The sequence below is a fragment of the Nematolebias whitei genome, chromosome 23, assembly GCF_014905685.2.
Source record: "Nematolebias whitei isolate Nwh7 chromosome 23, NemWhi1, whole genome shotgun sequence".
NCBI lineage: Eukaryota > Metazoa > Chordata > Actinopteri > Cyprinodontiformes > Rivulidae > Nematolebias > Nematolebias whitei.
Window position 1 is genome coordinate 12360301 of NC_056520.1, and position 18439 is coordinate 12378739.

General features: G+C 40.0%; 1 protein-coding gene across 1 annotated transcript in view; it reads right to left on the reverse strand.

Moving 5' to 3' along the window:
- LOC119428906 (target of Nesh-SH3) overlaps positions 1-18439 on the reverse strand; it is a 47851-nt gene that overhangs the window by 19562 nt on the left and 9850 nt on the right. Inside the window, exons 3-13 of the mRNA XM_037696604.1 lie at positions 13019-13087; positions 12810-12942; positions 10663-10841; positions 10383-10435; positions 9981-10011; positions 9796-9876; positions 9489-9560; positions 6415-6663; positions 6158-6235; positions 4402-4590; positions 842-907 (exon numbers count right to left, since the gene is read on the reverse strand). Of these exons, the coding sequence (XP_037552532.1) occupies positions 842-907; positions 4402-4590; positions 6158-6235; positions 6415-6663; positions 9489-9560; positions 9796-9876; positions 9981-10011; positions 10383-10435; positions 10663-10841; positions 12810-12942; positions 13019-13087 (1200 nt within the window). The remainder of the gene's footprint in view (positions 1-841; positions 908-4401; positions 4591-6157; positions 6236-6414; positions 6664-9488; positions 9561-9795; positions 9877-9980; positions 10012-10382; positions 10436-10662; positions 10842-12809; positions 12943-13018; positions 13088-18439) is intronic.

Here is an 18439-nt window from a genome sequence, read left to right on the forward strand (position 1 = left end):
GTGATATAATGGTAACTAATGGTAATGTAATGATAACCAATGGTGATGCATTGATAACCAGTGGCAATATAATGATAACCAATGGTGATGTATTAATAACCAATGGTATTACAATTATAATCAGTGGTGATATAATGGTAATTAATGGTGATATATTAATAACTAATGGTAATATAATAACCAGTGGTGATGTATTGATAACCACTGGCAAGATAATGGTAACTAATGATAATATATTGATAAGCAATGGTGAAATATTGATTAGCAATGGTAATCTAATGGAAACTAATGGAAATCTAATGGTAACTAGGGTGCCCATTTTTTGGTTTAAACCAGCAGATTTACTATTGGAGTCATCTGCTTTCACTTAAAATGAGTAAAGTTTTTTTTAAGGTGTTCCATCCCAAAAACTGGTATTGCCTCAAAACTGATAAAGTTAGTTGAAAACTTCAACTAACTGTGTTAGTATGATGGCGCTCATTATCTCTTAAGGCAGAAATCAGAACCCCAGCAGAATAACACCCACCATCAGCACACAAAGCGTTTATGAAACCAAGTCAAATAATCAACATCTTGATTATTTGAACGACCTTCGGCCAGAAGCTTTGCTGAGCCCAGCAGAAGCTTGACTGGAGGCTGAAACATGGAGAACAACAGGTGGCATGGATGGACATGGATGGACAAATGGATGATGGGAAGAATGATGAACAGAAAAAGGATTAATACACACAGCGAATGTGGACATTAAACACCAACATGAGCTGCAGTAGAAATGAACAATGCTGCAAAGCGACTGGAGGGTTAATGATGAGACACAGATGGACAAACAAGGACTTTTTACCCAGTCGAGTTCTGAACCATAAGGCCGGTTTGGGTGGGGAAAGGCCCCGGTGTGGCTGTCCATTTACTGCAGGGAGAAAACTGAGTGTTAGGAGGGGATAGAATCTGTTTCTGAGAACTGAACCCAACACAAGAACAACCAACCAAGACCTTCTGAAGGACCCAGTCTTTTCCGAACTTCAGGATTTTAAAGGTGTCAAACACAAACCACTAAAGTGTCCCTATGGTGTCAGGCACAGGCACAGGCACAGCCTGGGATCTGGACCGAATCTGATCTGGACAAAATCACAATGTTCTTTAACATGGCCCAACATAACTTCAATCTTTTTTTTTAATATCTATATTTTCCAGGAATCCTTCTGGGACACCAAAGATGGCAGTGATAAGTTAAAGAGCAGACAAATCTTTGAGTTTCTGCAGAATGCATCTGGTCTCTTTTAGTCCTGTCAGTAGATGATTGTCAGATTTATAGACACTCAGTTTAAAGAATGCCTTCAAAAATAGTTTTAAACATTTTAGCTGCTGTGTTCCCAAACTTGATAGAAAAAGAAAACTAAAGAGAAACTGCTCGTCTTCAGACATTTTATCAGACTGGTTTATATCTACACATAGATCTTTTTATGTCCAAACCTATATGAAATAAACATTAGAAGAGATCAAAACAGCAGCTTTTTGATGAGCTGTTGTGGCTCCAACACTTGCCAGAACCCTTTACAGCAGAAATAGTCAGGTTTCAGCCTGACGCTGCTTTGGTCTCTGTTGAATGTTTTATTTCAAGACAAGGGGAATGGGATATTTTTAAAAGAACTGTTTTTAAAGAGTAATATATATTTTATGACAGAGGATCTGACTTTTAAAACTGTCACCCTGAAGCTTTAAAACTAAAAATCAGTTGTCATAATGTCAATCTTTTACAGGACATGGTCAGTTCAGATGGGTCTTCCTGTAGTGGCAATCTTGTTCTTTACAGCATGTGTGGTTAACATTACAGAATCACGGGATTTGAGTTCATTCCTTATGTTGGACAGTGAGCTTCCTTTATTTATTTATAATCAAGAAGAAAATTCCCCTAAATAATTAAAAAAAAAGATGTGACATGTTCAGTAAAACTCATCATTCTATTGTTTCAAAGACAGTCCAGAATAGAGGTCTGCAAGAACAGTTGCTATGATCAATTCAATGGTTTAATGTAGGATCTCACTGGGCTGCCACTGTTGGAGACTAGTTAGAGACTAGTTGGAGGCTCAAATTGTGGGAGAATAGTAAAATTTTCTGTTTCAGTCTCACTGAACCCTAAACGAATGCCAGTAAACAAAACCAGTAAAACTGTATTATTGGACATGAAACATGGGACTTGCCGTTTGATATTGGAAGCTTAGCACTTTGAGATTTGGACTGTGAGGTTAGAACTTGAAGGTTAATAGTTTGGCTGTGGTGACTTTGAGGTTGGACTTGGAAGTTGTAATTTGAAGGTTGAGACTTGGAGGTTGCAGTTTGAAGGTTGGGACTTCAAGGTTTGAACTTAGAGGTTGGAACTTGGTGTTTGATGCTTAGAACTTGGGACTTGGAAGCTGGAACTTCAAGGCTGGAACTTCAAGATTAGGACTTGGAGGTTGGAATTTAAAGGTTGGGACTTGGGGAATGATGTTTGGAAGCCGAGCCTTAAAAGGTTAGGACTCCGAGGTAGGGTCTTGGAAGCTGGAACTTCAAGGTTGGGACTTTAAAGTGGGAATTTGGAGGTTGGGACTTGGAAGTTGGAATTTGAAGGTGAGGACTTTGAGGCTGGAACTTAAAGGTTGGGACTTGGAGGTTGGGACTTAAAGGTTAGAACTTAGATTTTGGGACTTGGAGGCTGAAACTTAAAAGTTGGGACTTGGGACTTAAATGTTAAAACTTAGATGTTGGGACTTCAAGGCTGAAACTTAAAAGTTGGTACTTAAAGGTTAGGACTTAAAGGTGTTGGCTTGGAGGTTAGGACTTGGAGATTGGGACTTGGAGGTTGGAACTTAAAGGTTGGAACTTGGAAGTTGTGACTTGGGCGTTGGGACTTAAAGAGTAGAACTTAGATGTTGGGACTTGGAGGTTGCAGTTTGAAGGTTGGGACTTCAAGGTTTGAACTTAGAGGTTGGAACTTGGTGTTTGATGCTTAGAAGTTGGGACTTGGAAGCTGGAACTTCAAGGCTGGAACTTCAAGGTTAGGACTTGGAGGTTGGAATTTAAAGGTTGGGACTTGGGGATTGATGTTTGGAAGCCGAGCCTTAAAAGGTTAGGACTCCGAGGTAGGGTCTTGGAAGCTGGAACTTTAAATTGGAAATATGGAGGTTGGGACTTGGAAGTTGGAATTTGAAGGTGAGGACTTTGAGGCTGGAACTTAAAGGTTGGGACTTGGAGGTTGGGACTTAAAGGTTAGAACTTAGATGTTGGGACTTGGAGGCTGAAACTTAAAAGTTGGGACTTGGGACTTAAATGTTAGAACTTAGATGTTGGGACTTCAAGGCTGAAACTTAAAAGTTGGTACTTAAAGGTTAGGACTTAAAGGTGTTGGCTTGGAGGTTAGGACTTGGAGATTGGGACTTGGAGATTGCAACTTGGAGGTTGGAACTTAAAGGTTGGAACTTTGAGGTTGGAACTTGGAAGTTGTGACTTGGGCGTTGGGACTTAAAGAGTAGAACTTAGATGTTGGGAGTTGGGGGCTGAAACTTAAAAGTTGGGACTTAGAGGTTAGAACTTAGAGGTTGTGACATGGAGGCTGGAACTTAAAGGTTGGGACTTAAAGGTTAGAATTTAGAGGTTGGGAATTTGAAGCTTTGAATTTTGAGGTTTGATGTGAGGTGCAGCATCCCAGTGACTCACAGTCCGGACAAACTTCAGAACTCAGTCTCCATTCAGTATGTTTGTCTGTTCGTCTCACTTTAGCCTGACAGTAAGTTCTACATGAACTGTGTTAAATAAATGTAACTGCATGCCGGCCTTCATAGCAGAATGAATTGTCATGGGGAAATCTATACTTCCATCTACAAACATTTTAGAAGATGTTTTCATGTAGCCCATCTCAGAGCTGGAATTTCTCAAACTGGAAAAATAATTATAAGGTAACCATTTCAGATGCCACCTGGGATGTTTAGAATATCAATAAATTGATCAAAAACGTTTCAAACACTAAAAGAAAGCAGACTTGTTTGGTTGTTCAACTGTGAGGTTCATTTAACAGCCAACAGTGAGTTTGACATCATGGAAGTCAGCAAGCAAAAGTATCAAACTGTTTTCCAGATGTGTATTAAAGTGAGGACACCTTCAGGTTTTCTGTTAATAATGCCTGATGCAAGTCATCTAAGATAAAATTCATGTCTAACCATAAACAGAATATCTGATGTTACAACTACATTTACTGTTCTGAAGCACTCTTTTACCTAAAGTCAGTTTCTTGGTAATGGTCAGGAAACTGCTGGGTGTTTGATCTATCAGACAGATGTGTAATCAGTAGGATCATTGATGTCAGAAGGAGCTAAAGTGTTAGCCTGAGGGAGAAATGTGAGAAGAAAAAGACGGGAGGAGGATTACCCCCAAGTATCCCTGAGGACGGGAACGAGTTACTGGAACTAGAGGATGAGTGGGTTTGTCTGAAGCCGTTAGAGAATGGATAGAGGGGGTTTCTCGATCCAGGCCTCATAGATCTGGACACTGAGGACGCTGCTGGGCTGTAGGGTTTCAAAGGCAGTGAAGGGTTCATGTTTCTGTTGCTGCTTGGACCTAGAAAAAAAATCAGAAACAGTTGCAGAGGGCCTTCATTATGTGTTCTTTATCTGGGATGGAAAAGAAGCCCTGAGGCGTTAGTGATGAACCCTCGGATGTTGTTTAATTGGTGTAAAACAGACATGGAGTAATTCCTTAAAGGAAAAAACAGATAGGTCTCTGAAATACCATGAAACTGGGTCAACAGATATATTAAAACTGACCTTGACAAAAAGAGAAGGGATGGGAAGGGAAGTTTGAGATTGTCATCATTGTATGTTCCCATACAATGGCAAAATTAGTTATCTGCATTTAACCCATTACACCTGGGATACACCCAGGTGGACCACTGGACAGCTATGTAGGCGCCCGGGGAGCAATTAGAGAATGGGTGTCTTGCTCAGAAGCAACACGACATGCGGGAATGGCTGTCGAACCACAACTTTCTGGTCCCAGGTCGGCTGACCTACCTCTACCCCATCATAGCCCCTAAAAAGGATGGTACCTCTATAAAATTCTGAAACTCACAGGGACATGTTAAATTAAAGTGGGTCCTGTTATTAGCATCACATGTGTCTTCAATCATATAATCAGTCAGTCTACCTATTTAAAGGTGAAAAGTAGTCACTGTTCTGTTTGGTATCACGGTATGTATCACACTGGACATGGAGCACAGAAAGCTAAAAACAGAGCTGTCTTGGAAACTTGGAAAGAAAATTATTGAGCAGCTTGGTAAAGGTAAAGACTATAAGATAATCTCTAAGCAGCTTGATGTTCCTGCGACCATAGCTGCACAGATTATTTTAAGGTTTAAGGTCCACCGGACTGAAGACAACCTCCCTGGACGTGTCCACAAGAGGAAAACTGGTGACAAATTAAAGAGACAGATAATATGAATTGTAACCAAAGAGCCCAGAAGAACTTCTATATATATTATTGGTGAACTCAAAGGTTAAGTTTCATCATGTCAGATTGCACCAGTTGTCATTGTTTGCGCCAAAGTGGACCTAATTGAAGACGTCCAAGGAGGACACCCAACCATAAAAAGCTAGACTGGAATTTGCTAAAAGGCAAGTCACAAAGCTTCTTGAAGAATGTCCTTTGGACAGATGAGACAAAAGAGGAACTTTTTAGCAAGAGAGCAGAGAGAGTTACAAAAATCACTTGGTCACAGTGATTGCCTCGAAAAGTTGTGCAACGAAATGTTAAGGGTACCATCTTTTAGTCAAGGTCACTTTCATTAGTTGTTTTTATATAAGTATATTTTCTTGAACCAAAATTTTTAAGTAAAGACTGATCATTAGTTGACATAATATTTTTTCTTTTTATTACTTTTATTAGTCATTTCAGTGACCTTTGTGTGTGTGTGTTTTTTTAATGAATGGATCCATTTATCCATGTCTGTAAATGGATAAATGAAGGATTATGACGAGTCTTCAACGATCTATGGAAACCTCAAGACGGTGTTGCATGCAGATGCTGAATGAGATGAGTCTAAAATGAGTGGAGCAGCCAGACCTGTGGACAAAAAACACTGGACAGAAGGAGCAGACAGACGACTGCTAGACAGTAAGCAGATCTTTACCCCAAGTGTTAGCTTTGGCTCTCTCATTGGCTAGTGCTGATCTGAGCAGCGAGGAGCCATCTTGTGATCTGAGGACAGCTGTGTGAGGAAAATGTGTTTAAATACTCCAAAAAACAAAACATTTTATAACTTGTGAGTTGGTGCACATCCTGAAAAGTTAAAACCAGAAACAGTCATCCTGTGTAAAAAAAAAAAAGAAGTGGAGTCAATGGTAATCAGGAGCTTAACAGAAGGTGAAAGCTGTAGGTGGAAATTACCCGCAGGATTGGGACGCTTCTCGGGCGCACGAGTGGGAGAGGCCTTAGTGCTCTGCCCAGGAAGTGAGCCACCATTGGAAGATAATATAGTGGTGGGGGAGGAAGTGGTGCTGATTAGAGAGGTGGTGGTGGTGATGGTTGTTGTTGTGGTGGTTGTGGTGGTAGTGGCAGAGGTGGTGGGCTGGAGTTTGGGGATGGCAGGAGTCAGACGATCTGCCAGTCGGGTTCTGTTGGTCCTAAAAGTGTTTCCTGAGAGGAGAGAGGTACAGTGATCCGACTGATCAGAACCAAGAAGACAGTTCTGGTTCCCGACTGACTGAACTTTGATCATTTCCGTCCAGACACGTAACTTCAGACTTTCCTTCAGACAGCTCCGAGAACTGAGACTCGTTGGGTTTTAAACTGTGAAGAACATCCTCCTCGTCTGGATCCAATTTAAGAACAGATTTATTTTTTTTCCCCCTACATTCATTTCCAAATAATTTACAAAATTCTGGTATAATGAACTAGAAAACAGTCCAGATGTTTAACTTCTGGTCCCAGTAACAATACTATAGAAGTACAGAAATTTTAGAAATGTACTTGAAGAGGGTTTAGTAGAACAACTTGAGCTGTCTTTTTACCAGAAGGAAAGTCTCAACACATCTGAACGGACTGACATGCAGTCCTGTCATGCAGTCTGAGGTAACATGATGCAGATACAGTGAGGGAAATAATGATCTGATCTTCTACTAAACTTCGACGTTTGTCCACTTGTTGTTCCATTTGAATAGAGACAAAACTCAACACAAAAAAAAATAATTAAAGAAAAGAAAGCGTCAGAGGACCTGACTTAATTATTGAGCATGAATCAGGATGTTTTGAACCACTTTGGCCATGACTGCCTCAAACGAGTCGGCGGGGGAGAGGGCGGACTACAGAAACCATCTGAGCACCATCAAACTGGTTGGCCCACTATGGGAAGGAGCTGTTCATGAGACTGTTTGTTGCAGCTCCTCGGATTGATTAACTCTTTTGGATGAAAGACGAAACGTTTCAACAAAATGAACCCATCCAGTGGGCCCGACTTTAACTTTGTTGGACGTTATAGAAAAGTTACAAATAGATTTGCAGCCAACCAACTAATTAGACCGTTCTGATTTCAGTTAGTTTTGATTGTGAAGCCCATTTATCTACAGATTCCTTCCATACTAACCACTGATCAGACCAAAGGTCTGTCAGGGGACTGCAATGATCAGACTGTATATCTGAACAAGCCTGGAGTGGACCACGGCCTATCAGCAAGAAGCTTAGGAGAAACTGTTGATGCCATTTTTCATAAAAAAAAGCTATCAGTGGTCCTGAGTCCAGAGCTGCATGTAACATCTTCCACATGGACTATAAATAATGTTGAGAAGGCTGAGAGATCCATCCTTAACTACACAGGAGGAATCAGTAAAAACACTATTGGTACCACACTACATTGTGATGGACTGAAGGTGCCACTGCTGAAGAAGACCCATGTACTCAGGTCAGTTTTCCAGGGAACCCATAAACATTTCACTGAAGGCTTAAGAGAAAGTTCTGGGGTCAGATGAGACCAGAAGCCAGCTCTTTGGCGTCAACTGGACGTAGTTCACTACGGCTCAAAGAACACCATCCCCTCTGTTAGGTACGGAGGTGGAAACACTATGATTTGGGGCAGTTTTTCTGCTAAAGGTACAGGAGGTCTTCACCACCATTGGACGGGGACATGTATCATAAATCTTGGACTAGAACATTCTTCCCTCAGCCAGAAAAATAAAAACTGGTTGTGAATGGGTTCCAGCAGAACAATGAAAACATCCCGCCAAGGCAACAAAAGTAGCTAAAGACAACGCACTAAGGTTCTGTAGCGACCGAGCCAGTCCCCAAACCTCAGTCTTATAGAAAGTCTGTGGAGGACCTGAAGCTTGAAGGATTTAGTTTCCCTCCTGAGATGTGTAGAAACCAGAAAACCATCTAGTCAAGTTTTGTTTGAAGATCAAATACTCATTACTTTATTACTTCTTGTTTATTTGTAAGTGGATAAACCTACAGAATCAGCTAAAGATCTGATCATTATTTCCTTCTCTTTATGATGAGAACAGATGGACAGATGGATGGAGATGGAAACAGAAGATAGAACATTTAGGCCTCGAGTGAAAATGTTTCATTTGTCTACAACACGGATGTCCAATTCTGGTCCTAATGCTGCCTAAAAAGAGATTTCTGGGTCTTAAGCAGATGTTTGGGCCACTGGCTTCCTTTTAAGAACCTTGTTTGTTTCTGCCATCCCTACAAACAAGGCAATCTCAGTCTAGAACTGTTCTCAGCAGTGACTTCATGATGGTGGAACGAGTCTACCAAAGCAGGAAGTTCATTCTACCTGCAGATTCATCTCTTCAGAATGACCTTCTTTTGCACACCAAATTCAAAATGACCTAGGACCTTTGGACCAGTTCTGTTAGTGTCCTGTGATAAGTTTCTTACTGAACCAAAGATGTCATAACCTACATCTGTTGGATGACTCAAGTGAAACTATAAGAAGTTTAAGAAGTATTCTCTGGAAACTGTAGATTTATGTGTTTTCTGAGGTATTCACAGAGTCTGAGGATCGGTTCAGCTCAAGAGCCACAAACTGACTGAATGGGAATGAATCTGTTGGTTTTTGTAGCAATGCTAAAGTCTAAAGTTGTTTTTTCCCCAACAATAATGAGGCCAATACTTTCTACAAACGTATTGTTTGTGTTGCCTGTTGCCTCAGGAGAAAAAAAGAGAATTAAGGTATAAAAAGACAGAAAAAGGGCAAAGTGACAGAGATGATGTGGAGATAAACGGCAGTTGATGGATGCTGAAGCATGACTGTGGTCACATGACCCTGCTGTCGGAGTGGGTGGGGCCAAGTCAACTTACTCCTCCTCTGCGACGTCACCTCCAGGTATCGACTTTCTGACTCTGTGCATGCTAACGTGCAGCCAATCACAGCAGCTGCAGGCCCTGGCCCCGCCCCCTCCCAGCTGCATGAATGAGTGAAGCTGATGGTTAAAAAAACAAAAGAGCGTCTATCTGGTTACCAGGCGACTCGGAGGTAAGTTTGGGCTCAGAGCCCGGCAGAGGGAGAGTTTCCTGCTGGCTCTCAGGCGACTCTGTAGGAAACAGTACTCTGTTTTATGAGGTGAAGAACAGGAGCAGAAAATCAAGAACCTCCAGAGCTGAAAGGTTCTGAAGAAGTAACTGCAGCTCCGGCTCAACTGATAAAGGGTCTTTCTTTAAATCACTATTTTTATCAGTTGAACCGCTCTGGGAGCCTGTGAGGTCCATAAACACGACTCTGCTACCCTAAAAAAAGCATAAAGGAAGGAACAAATTGGAGATAATCACCAAATGAGGTGCGTGGAGAGCCTGGGAAACCAGGGAATTTGGTCAAAGAGGAGTGTTGAGGTCTTGTGCTGTTGTGCAGAGCTGCAAACAAATCAGCCATTATTAAAAATTACAATTCACCCCCTGACTTTTTGTCATCACCACAGAGGGCTACAACCAGATAAGCGTTTATTCAGAAAGCTTACCAGGGCGAACAGGGAGGAAGGGCCGTGGTTTCTGCAAAAGAAAAACCAAAGGCATGAACGATAAAATGATGTTAAACAGGTGCGCTAACTGTTGCATGAACCATTGCTGTAAAGATGCTTTAAATCCTGCAGAAAGTAGGAAGGATTGTGCAAATGTATCTGTGTCTGTAACTGGAAGAGCTACCATTAAATATTTGATTAAAAATCTTCACGAATTGTTGCCACCACACTTACAAATCCTGCAAAGGTAAAATAGTTTTTTGAAACGTACGCCTCCTGTTGAATGAAAGAACAGGCCGACTAGACTTTCTTTAGATCCCTTCATGTGTGAGGTTTAGTTCAGCTTTGATAATTTAAGTGACGTCTGAACACATCAGCCTCTACGTGCAGCAGGTCACATACCATCGTCTTTGATAGAGAATGGTGCTGCTTGTACGGCTGCTGAGCGTTTTTATCTGTAACATTAAGAAAAAGTCTAAATTACATCATTGCAGACAAAATAAACAGCTCAGTTATTTCAAGAAAAAAAATCTAGAAGAAAAATACTTCCAGTAGCACGTTTTGGTAAAGAATAATAAGACAAAGAGAAAGAAATGATGATTATTCACAGTTTCTTCCTGGAAAGTGAAATAATGAAGATGGTAAACATTCTCTGATTGGTGGAAAGAGCATTCCTTACTGCCCGTGTTGGTGTTGTGGATGACCGGTTTGCTCCACATGCCGCTCCGGTTGTCCTTATTGGAGCGAACACCAAACTCATATGGGGTGTTGGGCTTCAGGTTATCCACCACCGTGTCACTGGTTGGACACGTCTGGTAGATCCACTTCCTGTTCCTCTCTCTGTAGCGGATTGTGTAAAACCTGAAGGAGGACATAAGATCATTATTCATAACTGGCTGAAGGATTAATGAAGACAAATCCACACAATCGGATGAAAAAAAAATCACTTATGGGGTTGCTCAGGGTCCAGTGCTCGGTCCTTTTGGTTTTTAGTTTTAAATGTGGATAAATTGCTTATGTAATTCGGTTCCTTGTTTTTAGAACATAATGAACAGATGTGGTCTTTAACAAATTCTAAAATGATTTACATTTAACCTCAAAAGAACAAAAACACACTCCAGATTCCAACACATCAATATTTTGGAAAATAAATGAAAAAGATCCAAAGGAAGGTGGAATTTATTTTTCATAGGACTGGATGTACGGTGTTCCTCAGGCTTTTACTCTTGGTCTTTTAAATCTCTACCCAACTAGCTTTTAGGGGCAATTTTTAGGGGGTTTGCTATTTTTACTTAGCAATAATAAACTTTTATCTAGTGTTTTGTGACATTTAACTAGCACTTTGCTACTTTAGCTTTTAGATAGCAGTTTGTATCCTTATATGTTTACTTAGCTTTTAGGCACTTATAATTGCACCTAGTCATTTACTACTTTTAACTTTCATTTAGCATATTTTAGCTATAATTTTACTACTTTTAGCTAGAATTTTGGATTTTTAGTTTGCAGCTTACTTGTTTTAGAGTTTGATAGTGTTTTGCTTATTTAAGTTAGCATTTTACTACTTTTAGCTAGTGACTTGTTACTTTAAGCTAGTGCTTCGCTGCTTTTAGGTTTTAGCTAGCGTTTGCTCCTTTACCCTAGTATTTTGCTACTTTTGGCTAGTATTTTTGGCACTTTAAATTAGCACTTTGCTTCTTTTAACTAGCATTTTGCACATTTTAGCTTTCAGCTCAGTTTCAACTTATTCAGCAAAGTTCAGCAGTCATTTAGGCGTCTAATCTATATTTAAGCAGAAAATTACTTTTATCTTGTTGTTAAATTTTTTTTTCATTTTTAAGATTAAAGCTGAGAGTAAATGTGGGGAAACAAAAGCTAAGAGTTTAGAAAAACTCAGAGCTACAGAAGTCAGGAAAAGTCTTTAATAGATGATTGTTATACCATAAAACACCCAGTATTATTTCCACATCTTCAATAACTACTTTAAATATTAACAACATAATGTCAGACTTTATATTGTTGAAGAACTTGAACTCCGAGGGGTTAGGCAGAATCTTGTAAACTAACACCTCAGAACCAATCAGAACCAGATGTTTCATCAACAAATGTTCTGATGAATCTGAAGAATGATCTAGGACCCACTGAAAACTGTAGTTGCAGGTCTGGGTCTTGTCAAACCGGCTGCAGCTCTGAAGGTGTCGGGTTAACAAGACGGTGAGGTTGGACACGTGAATGACAAACATAGCCGTGTGGTTTCTCTCTGGCTGCCTGCAGCCGCCGTGACCTCAGCGTGGAAACAACGATGTTGTTAATTCTGGCCGCGTAACCGCTCCATCTCCACTTTCACTCTCTGAAAGTTGTGTTTTTCAGAGCAGGGGTCCAAAACATCTCAGGCTGAAGCCAAACACTCTGCAGAAGGAGCTGACGTTAGCTTTAATAGGAGCTAACGGAGGACTGCTGGCTCAAGATTTCCAACGCTTTCTCCAACCCGTCGGACAGGGCGGGAAAAAAAGTGTGCCGTAGGAGGCGGGAAAAAGTCCGTGTAGGATCTCTCAACACAGCCGAAGGGTTCAAACACAACAGCAGCCGTTTGCAGAGTCATAATTCATCATCTTGATTGGATAGAAGCAGCTGGACAAAGAAGCTTTTGAAATAATCAGAAATCACAAGTTCCCAACAGTTTTCGGTCATGAACGTGGAACACGGTAGCAGTCCAACCTTTCCTGGTCATCGCCCCCTGACTGGGCAGTGAATTCTTTAGAGACAAACATAAAAAACAAATAAACTCAAGAAACAAATTGAGTTTCTTTACGAAAGTTTAAAGACACTCACCCATCCTCCAGACACTCGTTCATGACGTTCCCTTCGTAGGGCGTCTTCAGGTGGTTTCCCCAGGACAGCAGCACTGCCGTGGGGCTGACGGAGCCGATCACCAGGTGGAGCGGCTTCTCCAGGTTCACTTTACCTGCCGGGGAACGTTCGAGAACAGTGAGACTCCCCAGGAACCTTCCAGGGTGGGTTGAACCGTACAGCTAACGCACCTGTGCACTGTTTCTTCACATCGTTGGCTGGGATCGGCTGCACCGCCACCAGGTACTTGGGCTCTGCGTCTGCAACGATATGGAAACTCAAGTCAGGGTATGGTCTTGTTCAGCTTTTGATCCAGAAAAGATTAAGACAAAAAAAAAAATCTGGAGCGTGCAGAGAAAGCTAAACGCAAATAAATAAATAAAAGACTTGAAATTTTGGCTAAATCACCAGTAAGTGATTTAATCCCAACACTTCCACGACTAATGTTTATCAGAGAGTCACAGATATGTCCTGTTGGAGCTCAGAAGGGCAGAAACATGTGAAGAATGCTGGACTCTATCAGTGGAAACAAGCAGCCACGACAGTGATGATGTCATGGCGGCGTTTTGTTGTCCTTGCTGATGGACAGATGTGAACGATTACAGATAAAGTTTCCCTGCTTGGTTTGGACTTGTGAAACCACTCATAGCTTCTGATTTGCATCCAAATCAAACAGCTTCTGCTTTTCTTCCTTGTGTTTGTAGTCCAGACTTTGTTTCTGCCAATGTTCCATGAATTCATTTTATTATTATTCAGATTTGGTTTGGGCTTCTTGCCATCTCCTTCAATACAGCAAATTAAGGCTAAATTATATAGACATCTGTGAAAACTTCAACAACAAAAAATAACTTTTGTTGTAGTAAGACTTTACTTCAGCTCCAGTGTTTTGTTGTAACACTCCGACGAGCGGTCCATTTATGTAATGTAGGGATGCTCCGATCAGATTTCTTGTTGCCGATCACCGATACGGATCACGTGTGACGCTGATCATTGATACCGATCACATGGATATAAAATCATCTTGTAGAATTGTGCCGCTCGGGATGGCTGCACGTTGGAGCAGCTCTGTTACTTTCATTCTGAGATGTTGCTGTTGAAAACTTTAATTCCTCTTTTTTCTGGAAATGCATCGCTTTTTTCGGATGATTATTTACTCTGGGATGAGATGCTGTGCAGCTGGGAGGATTTTTGCTGAAACATCTTAACTTATGGGCATTTGTTATGATGCGTAACCATGGCAACAAGGTTTTTTTTTTTTTAATAACCAGGAGCAGCTGATTAACATCTCATAAGCTCAAATACCTCAGCTACGACCCCAAATCCCAAATGAGTTGAAAAGGAGGCGCCGTGGATGAACTCCCGTCAACCTGGCGGCGGTGCTCGAGTACCTGACCGCCGAGATCTTGGAGCTGGTGGAAAACTCAGCTCGTGACAATGGGAGGACCGGGATCATCCCCCGGCACCTTCAGCTGTATGTCTAAACACTAATTTTCCTTTGGGATTAATAATTTTTGAATTGAATTGACTGTAATTTTTTTTTGACTTAGTTAAGATGAGTGCCACTTGTTACACGATCTGGAAAATAGGAACCATCAAATCACCTTAATTTGGACAAAAACATTTTTATTTACCTTTTCAAGACAAAAAAAAATTTTAAAAGTTGCCGGCACAATACATCAACTATTCAGTTAAAAGGACAACTGAAAAACACCTAAATGTACTTGATATCAGTAACTGACTAACAGATTGAAAAACATTAAGGCTCTCAACAGGTTAAACAGTGTAGAAAGTCAAATAAACATTTCTTAAATAAATATACCAGCAGACCTCAGCAGGCTGCAAATGGAGCGGCTTCGGCAAATGTGATTGGTTTTTGTTATCGGCAGTGAAAGGCATTGATCGGTATCAGACGATGATTCTGATTTTGATATTAACAGAAATCGGTCAATCATGATCAGTGGCCGATCGACCGAAACATCTCTAATGTAACGATGGACATGCTGCTTTACCTTTACTATTTAGATCTGGCATAACAACAACAAAAAAAGACATTAAACAAAGAAAAAAATTGTTTAATTAAATCAAGGACCTAGCATTCCTTGAAAGAACGCGTATCACCCGCCTCCTAATGGGCCAGAGTATCAAAGACATTCAAAAGTGGTCACGTTTTAAGCTTTTTCGCCAAACTATGAAAAAAAAAAAAAAAAAACATTATATACAGTCACAATAAATATTGCAAGCCCTTAAGCAATTATGTATTGTTTACAGTCTGTGTTGAGGATGACTATCAACTGCTACCACACCAAACGTTAGATCAACATCTGTAAAACCGGGTGAGTTAGCATCATCTTTGTGTTTTCTAAGGTTTCCAAGCTGTGGGTATGCTGTTAGGCTATCAAAGTATCAAAAGGTTTTATATACTGTTTATAAATGTCGTGATTTTAAACAAAAAAGGTCTAGTCATTGCCCTATGTCCTAAACTACCTGTCCTAAAATAATTGAGATCTAAAACAAACATGTGTTCTCAAATAACCACATATCGTATTAAAAGTACCACATGTGGTACATTATATGACAGATTACTGTACAGCAAAACAGCAATTTACAGCAATGGTCAGAACAAGCAAAGTCTTGAAGAACGTTTGACCTTGATTTGTGACCTTGACCTTGGAGCTGGAACAATGAAAAGAGTATGGGGCACTCCACCTTGAGATAATGCATATGTGTATGAAGTTTAGTAAAATTGTCTTGAGCGAACCAGAAATTATGACCCAGACAAGAGAACGTTTACCGACGGACATTGACTACAGTAGTCCCATGCTACTTCGTGGTTGTACTTTTGTGGACTCGCTCCTTCGTGATTTTTCAACGATTGTCAACTTTAATATTCCTCACAGGATTGGGACGGTACAGGATAAAAAGTTAATGGAAAAAAAAAATCTTCGGACAGGCGCCACCATTTTGTAGTTTTCTTTCAACAAGCCTATACTGCAATGCCAATTAAAAGAACTACACTTCCCAGAAGCCAACAGTGCTTCCGGCCACAGCTTTCTGCCAAAATGGAGGGAAAGTTTTGCAACGCAAAGTCAAAAGTAATGATCTATTAAGTTCACAGAACTGGCAGGAAAGTCGCAAATAATCCTGAAGCTTCCTGAAGCTTAATTATCCACGTGCACATCAACTTGGACGGGGCCGTGGGCTTCGTTGCTGCAGGGGAGGTCTGCTGAACTGGAACCAAGCCCAACCGGATGAGCTGCTGGGCTGCAGAGCTGGTGAGTAAAATTTTGCAGTACTGTACAGTACATATATGTGAGTTGTTAAAATAATGTAGGTTTAAGAGTTGAGAACATTGCAAGAGTGTGGGAAAAGTTTATAAAACCTTAAAGTATATATGCTTTTTCATTTAGTCTTTATTTAGATTATTATTATTATTATTATTAACAAAATATTATTTATTTAGACTCTTCACCCTCCTGCCCTCTGGGAGGCGCTACAGGAGCCTCTGGATTAAAACCACCAGGTACCGGAACAGCTTCTTCCCCACAGCTGTCACACTCCTGAACTCTGCCTCCTGACATCTGAACAACAACGATCTGTATTCTCATACACACAACAACAACAACACATGGACTGAAACACCACCACCTGCACTTTCGTCTGTTAGCCCACTACTGTACAAACTGTACACATAATCTAATACCTACTGTTCATAAGTACTCACATACTTATATATATATATTTTTTCTTTTATATAGTTTGTTTATACCCCTTCACATTTATAACCTGTTCATAGTCTGTACACTCACAACCTGTATATATTTATACGTATATCATATTCAAAGCAACTTACTGTATATTGTAGTATATATACCAATTTCTTCTTTTTTTTGCTAAGAACTTCTGTATAGATGCAAACTGCATTTCGTTGCTTTGTACTTGTGACATGTGCAATGACAATAAAGTTGAATTCTATTCTATTCTACTTTGTATTTATACAGGCTAGTCTCATTAAGCCACAAGGACTCATTTACAAGAAGGACCTGTATATATGTATTTAGACTTGTATTTATATATACTAGTATATATAAATGCTCAAATAAATATAGTGTTCCTCCTTCGCGGTTTTTCAACTATTTGTGTGTGGAACGTAATCCCCGCGATAATCAAGGGACTAACGTATATCATAATACAGCCGTCTTTCACAGGGCGTATAAAAAACTGCACGTCTTAAAACAACTTTATGTTTTAAAACTAACACAAGTCCGGAAACAACTATAGCATCTTTAAAAATGTCTGTACCCTAAAACAACCATGTGTCCTAAAAAAACTACTTGCCCTAACGAGTAGTAAATTTGTAGTGTTCTGAAGAACAAACTAACGCTTATGACTTATTTAGAACTAGAACCTCTCCTTTGTTTTTATTTTTTGTATGTGTGTGTGCAATAATTCAAACTCTACATTTTTTAGGATGTTACAAAGCCTTTCTTTCCCACTAAAGTCCAATAAAAACACGATTTCCCTTCAGAGGAAACGCTAAAGTGTCTCTGAAGCCACATTTGCATCTCATGTGGTTAAAAGTATCCAAACCCCAGAAACCACCGGCAGCCGAGGATTTGAGGAGTCAACATTGTGGTGGAGGAGCTGCTGATGGATGATCCTCGCAGCAGAAAGTGTTTAAACCCGTCCTTCACTCCACAGGTGGACATGAGAAAATAAAGCAAATGTCTCCCAGTGGACGTCCTCTTCAAAACCAAATGTTTATTTGGGGTTAAAAGTCGTCACCTGGGACTCATTTATCTGCTGAGAGGAAACGATACCCAGATGTCCGATTATCGCAGCAGCACCTGAACACAGCATCTAACACAGAGTCTGAATTGAATCTGAAATTTTAGAATAAATAACCCAAGGATGTTAGGATTATTGATAATTTAATTGATTGATGTTAGATTATATAATTTCACCTCTTTTTATTTATTGTTAAAATAAAATCTACGGTGGACTAAAAATGGATCCGTCCAACACATTTTATAAACTGTTTCAACTGATAAAGTAAATGTTTGTTAATTTTTATGAGAAAAGTTTGGAAAATAAAATAATTCTGGAAAAAAAACACTAAACTTGAATCGTTCAGGTCGATCAGAGACTTCTAGACTAATTGAGTTCTCACGAATAAAACAATGAGAAGGTTTCTCTTTTTAACCAAATGGTCCCTCATCAGTTCATTCAACCTTTATTTATACAGGTTAGTTTCACTGAGCCTCGGGGACTCATTTATCTGCTGAGAGGAAACGATTCCCAGATTTCCAGTTATCCCAGCAGCACCTGAACACAGCATATAACACAGAGTCTGAATTGAATCTGATATTTTTTAATAAATAACCCAAGGATGTTAGGATTATTGATGATTTAACTAATCAATGTTAGATTATATAATTTTACCTCTGTTTACTTATTGTTAAAATAAAATCTATGGTGGACTAAATGCGGATCCGTCCAACACATTTCATGAACAACTCAACTGATACTCAACTGATGATCATCAACTGATAGAGTTAATGTTTGTTCATTTTTTTATCAGAAAAGTTTGGAAAATAAAATAATCCAGGGCCCAA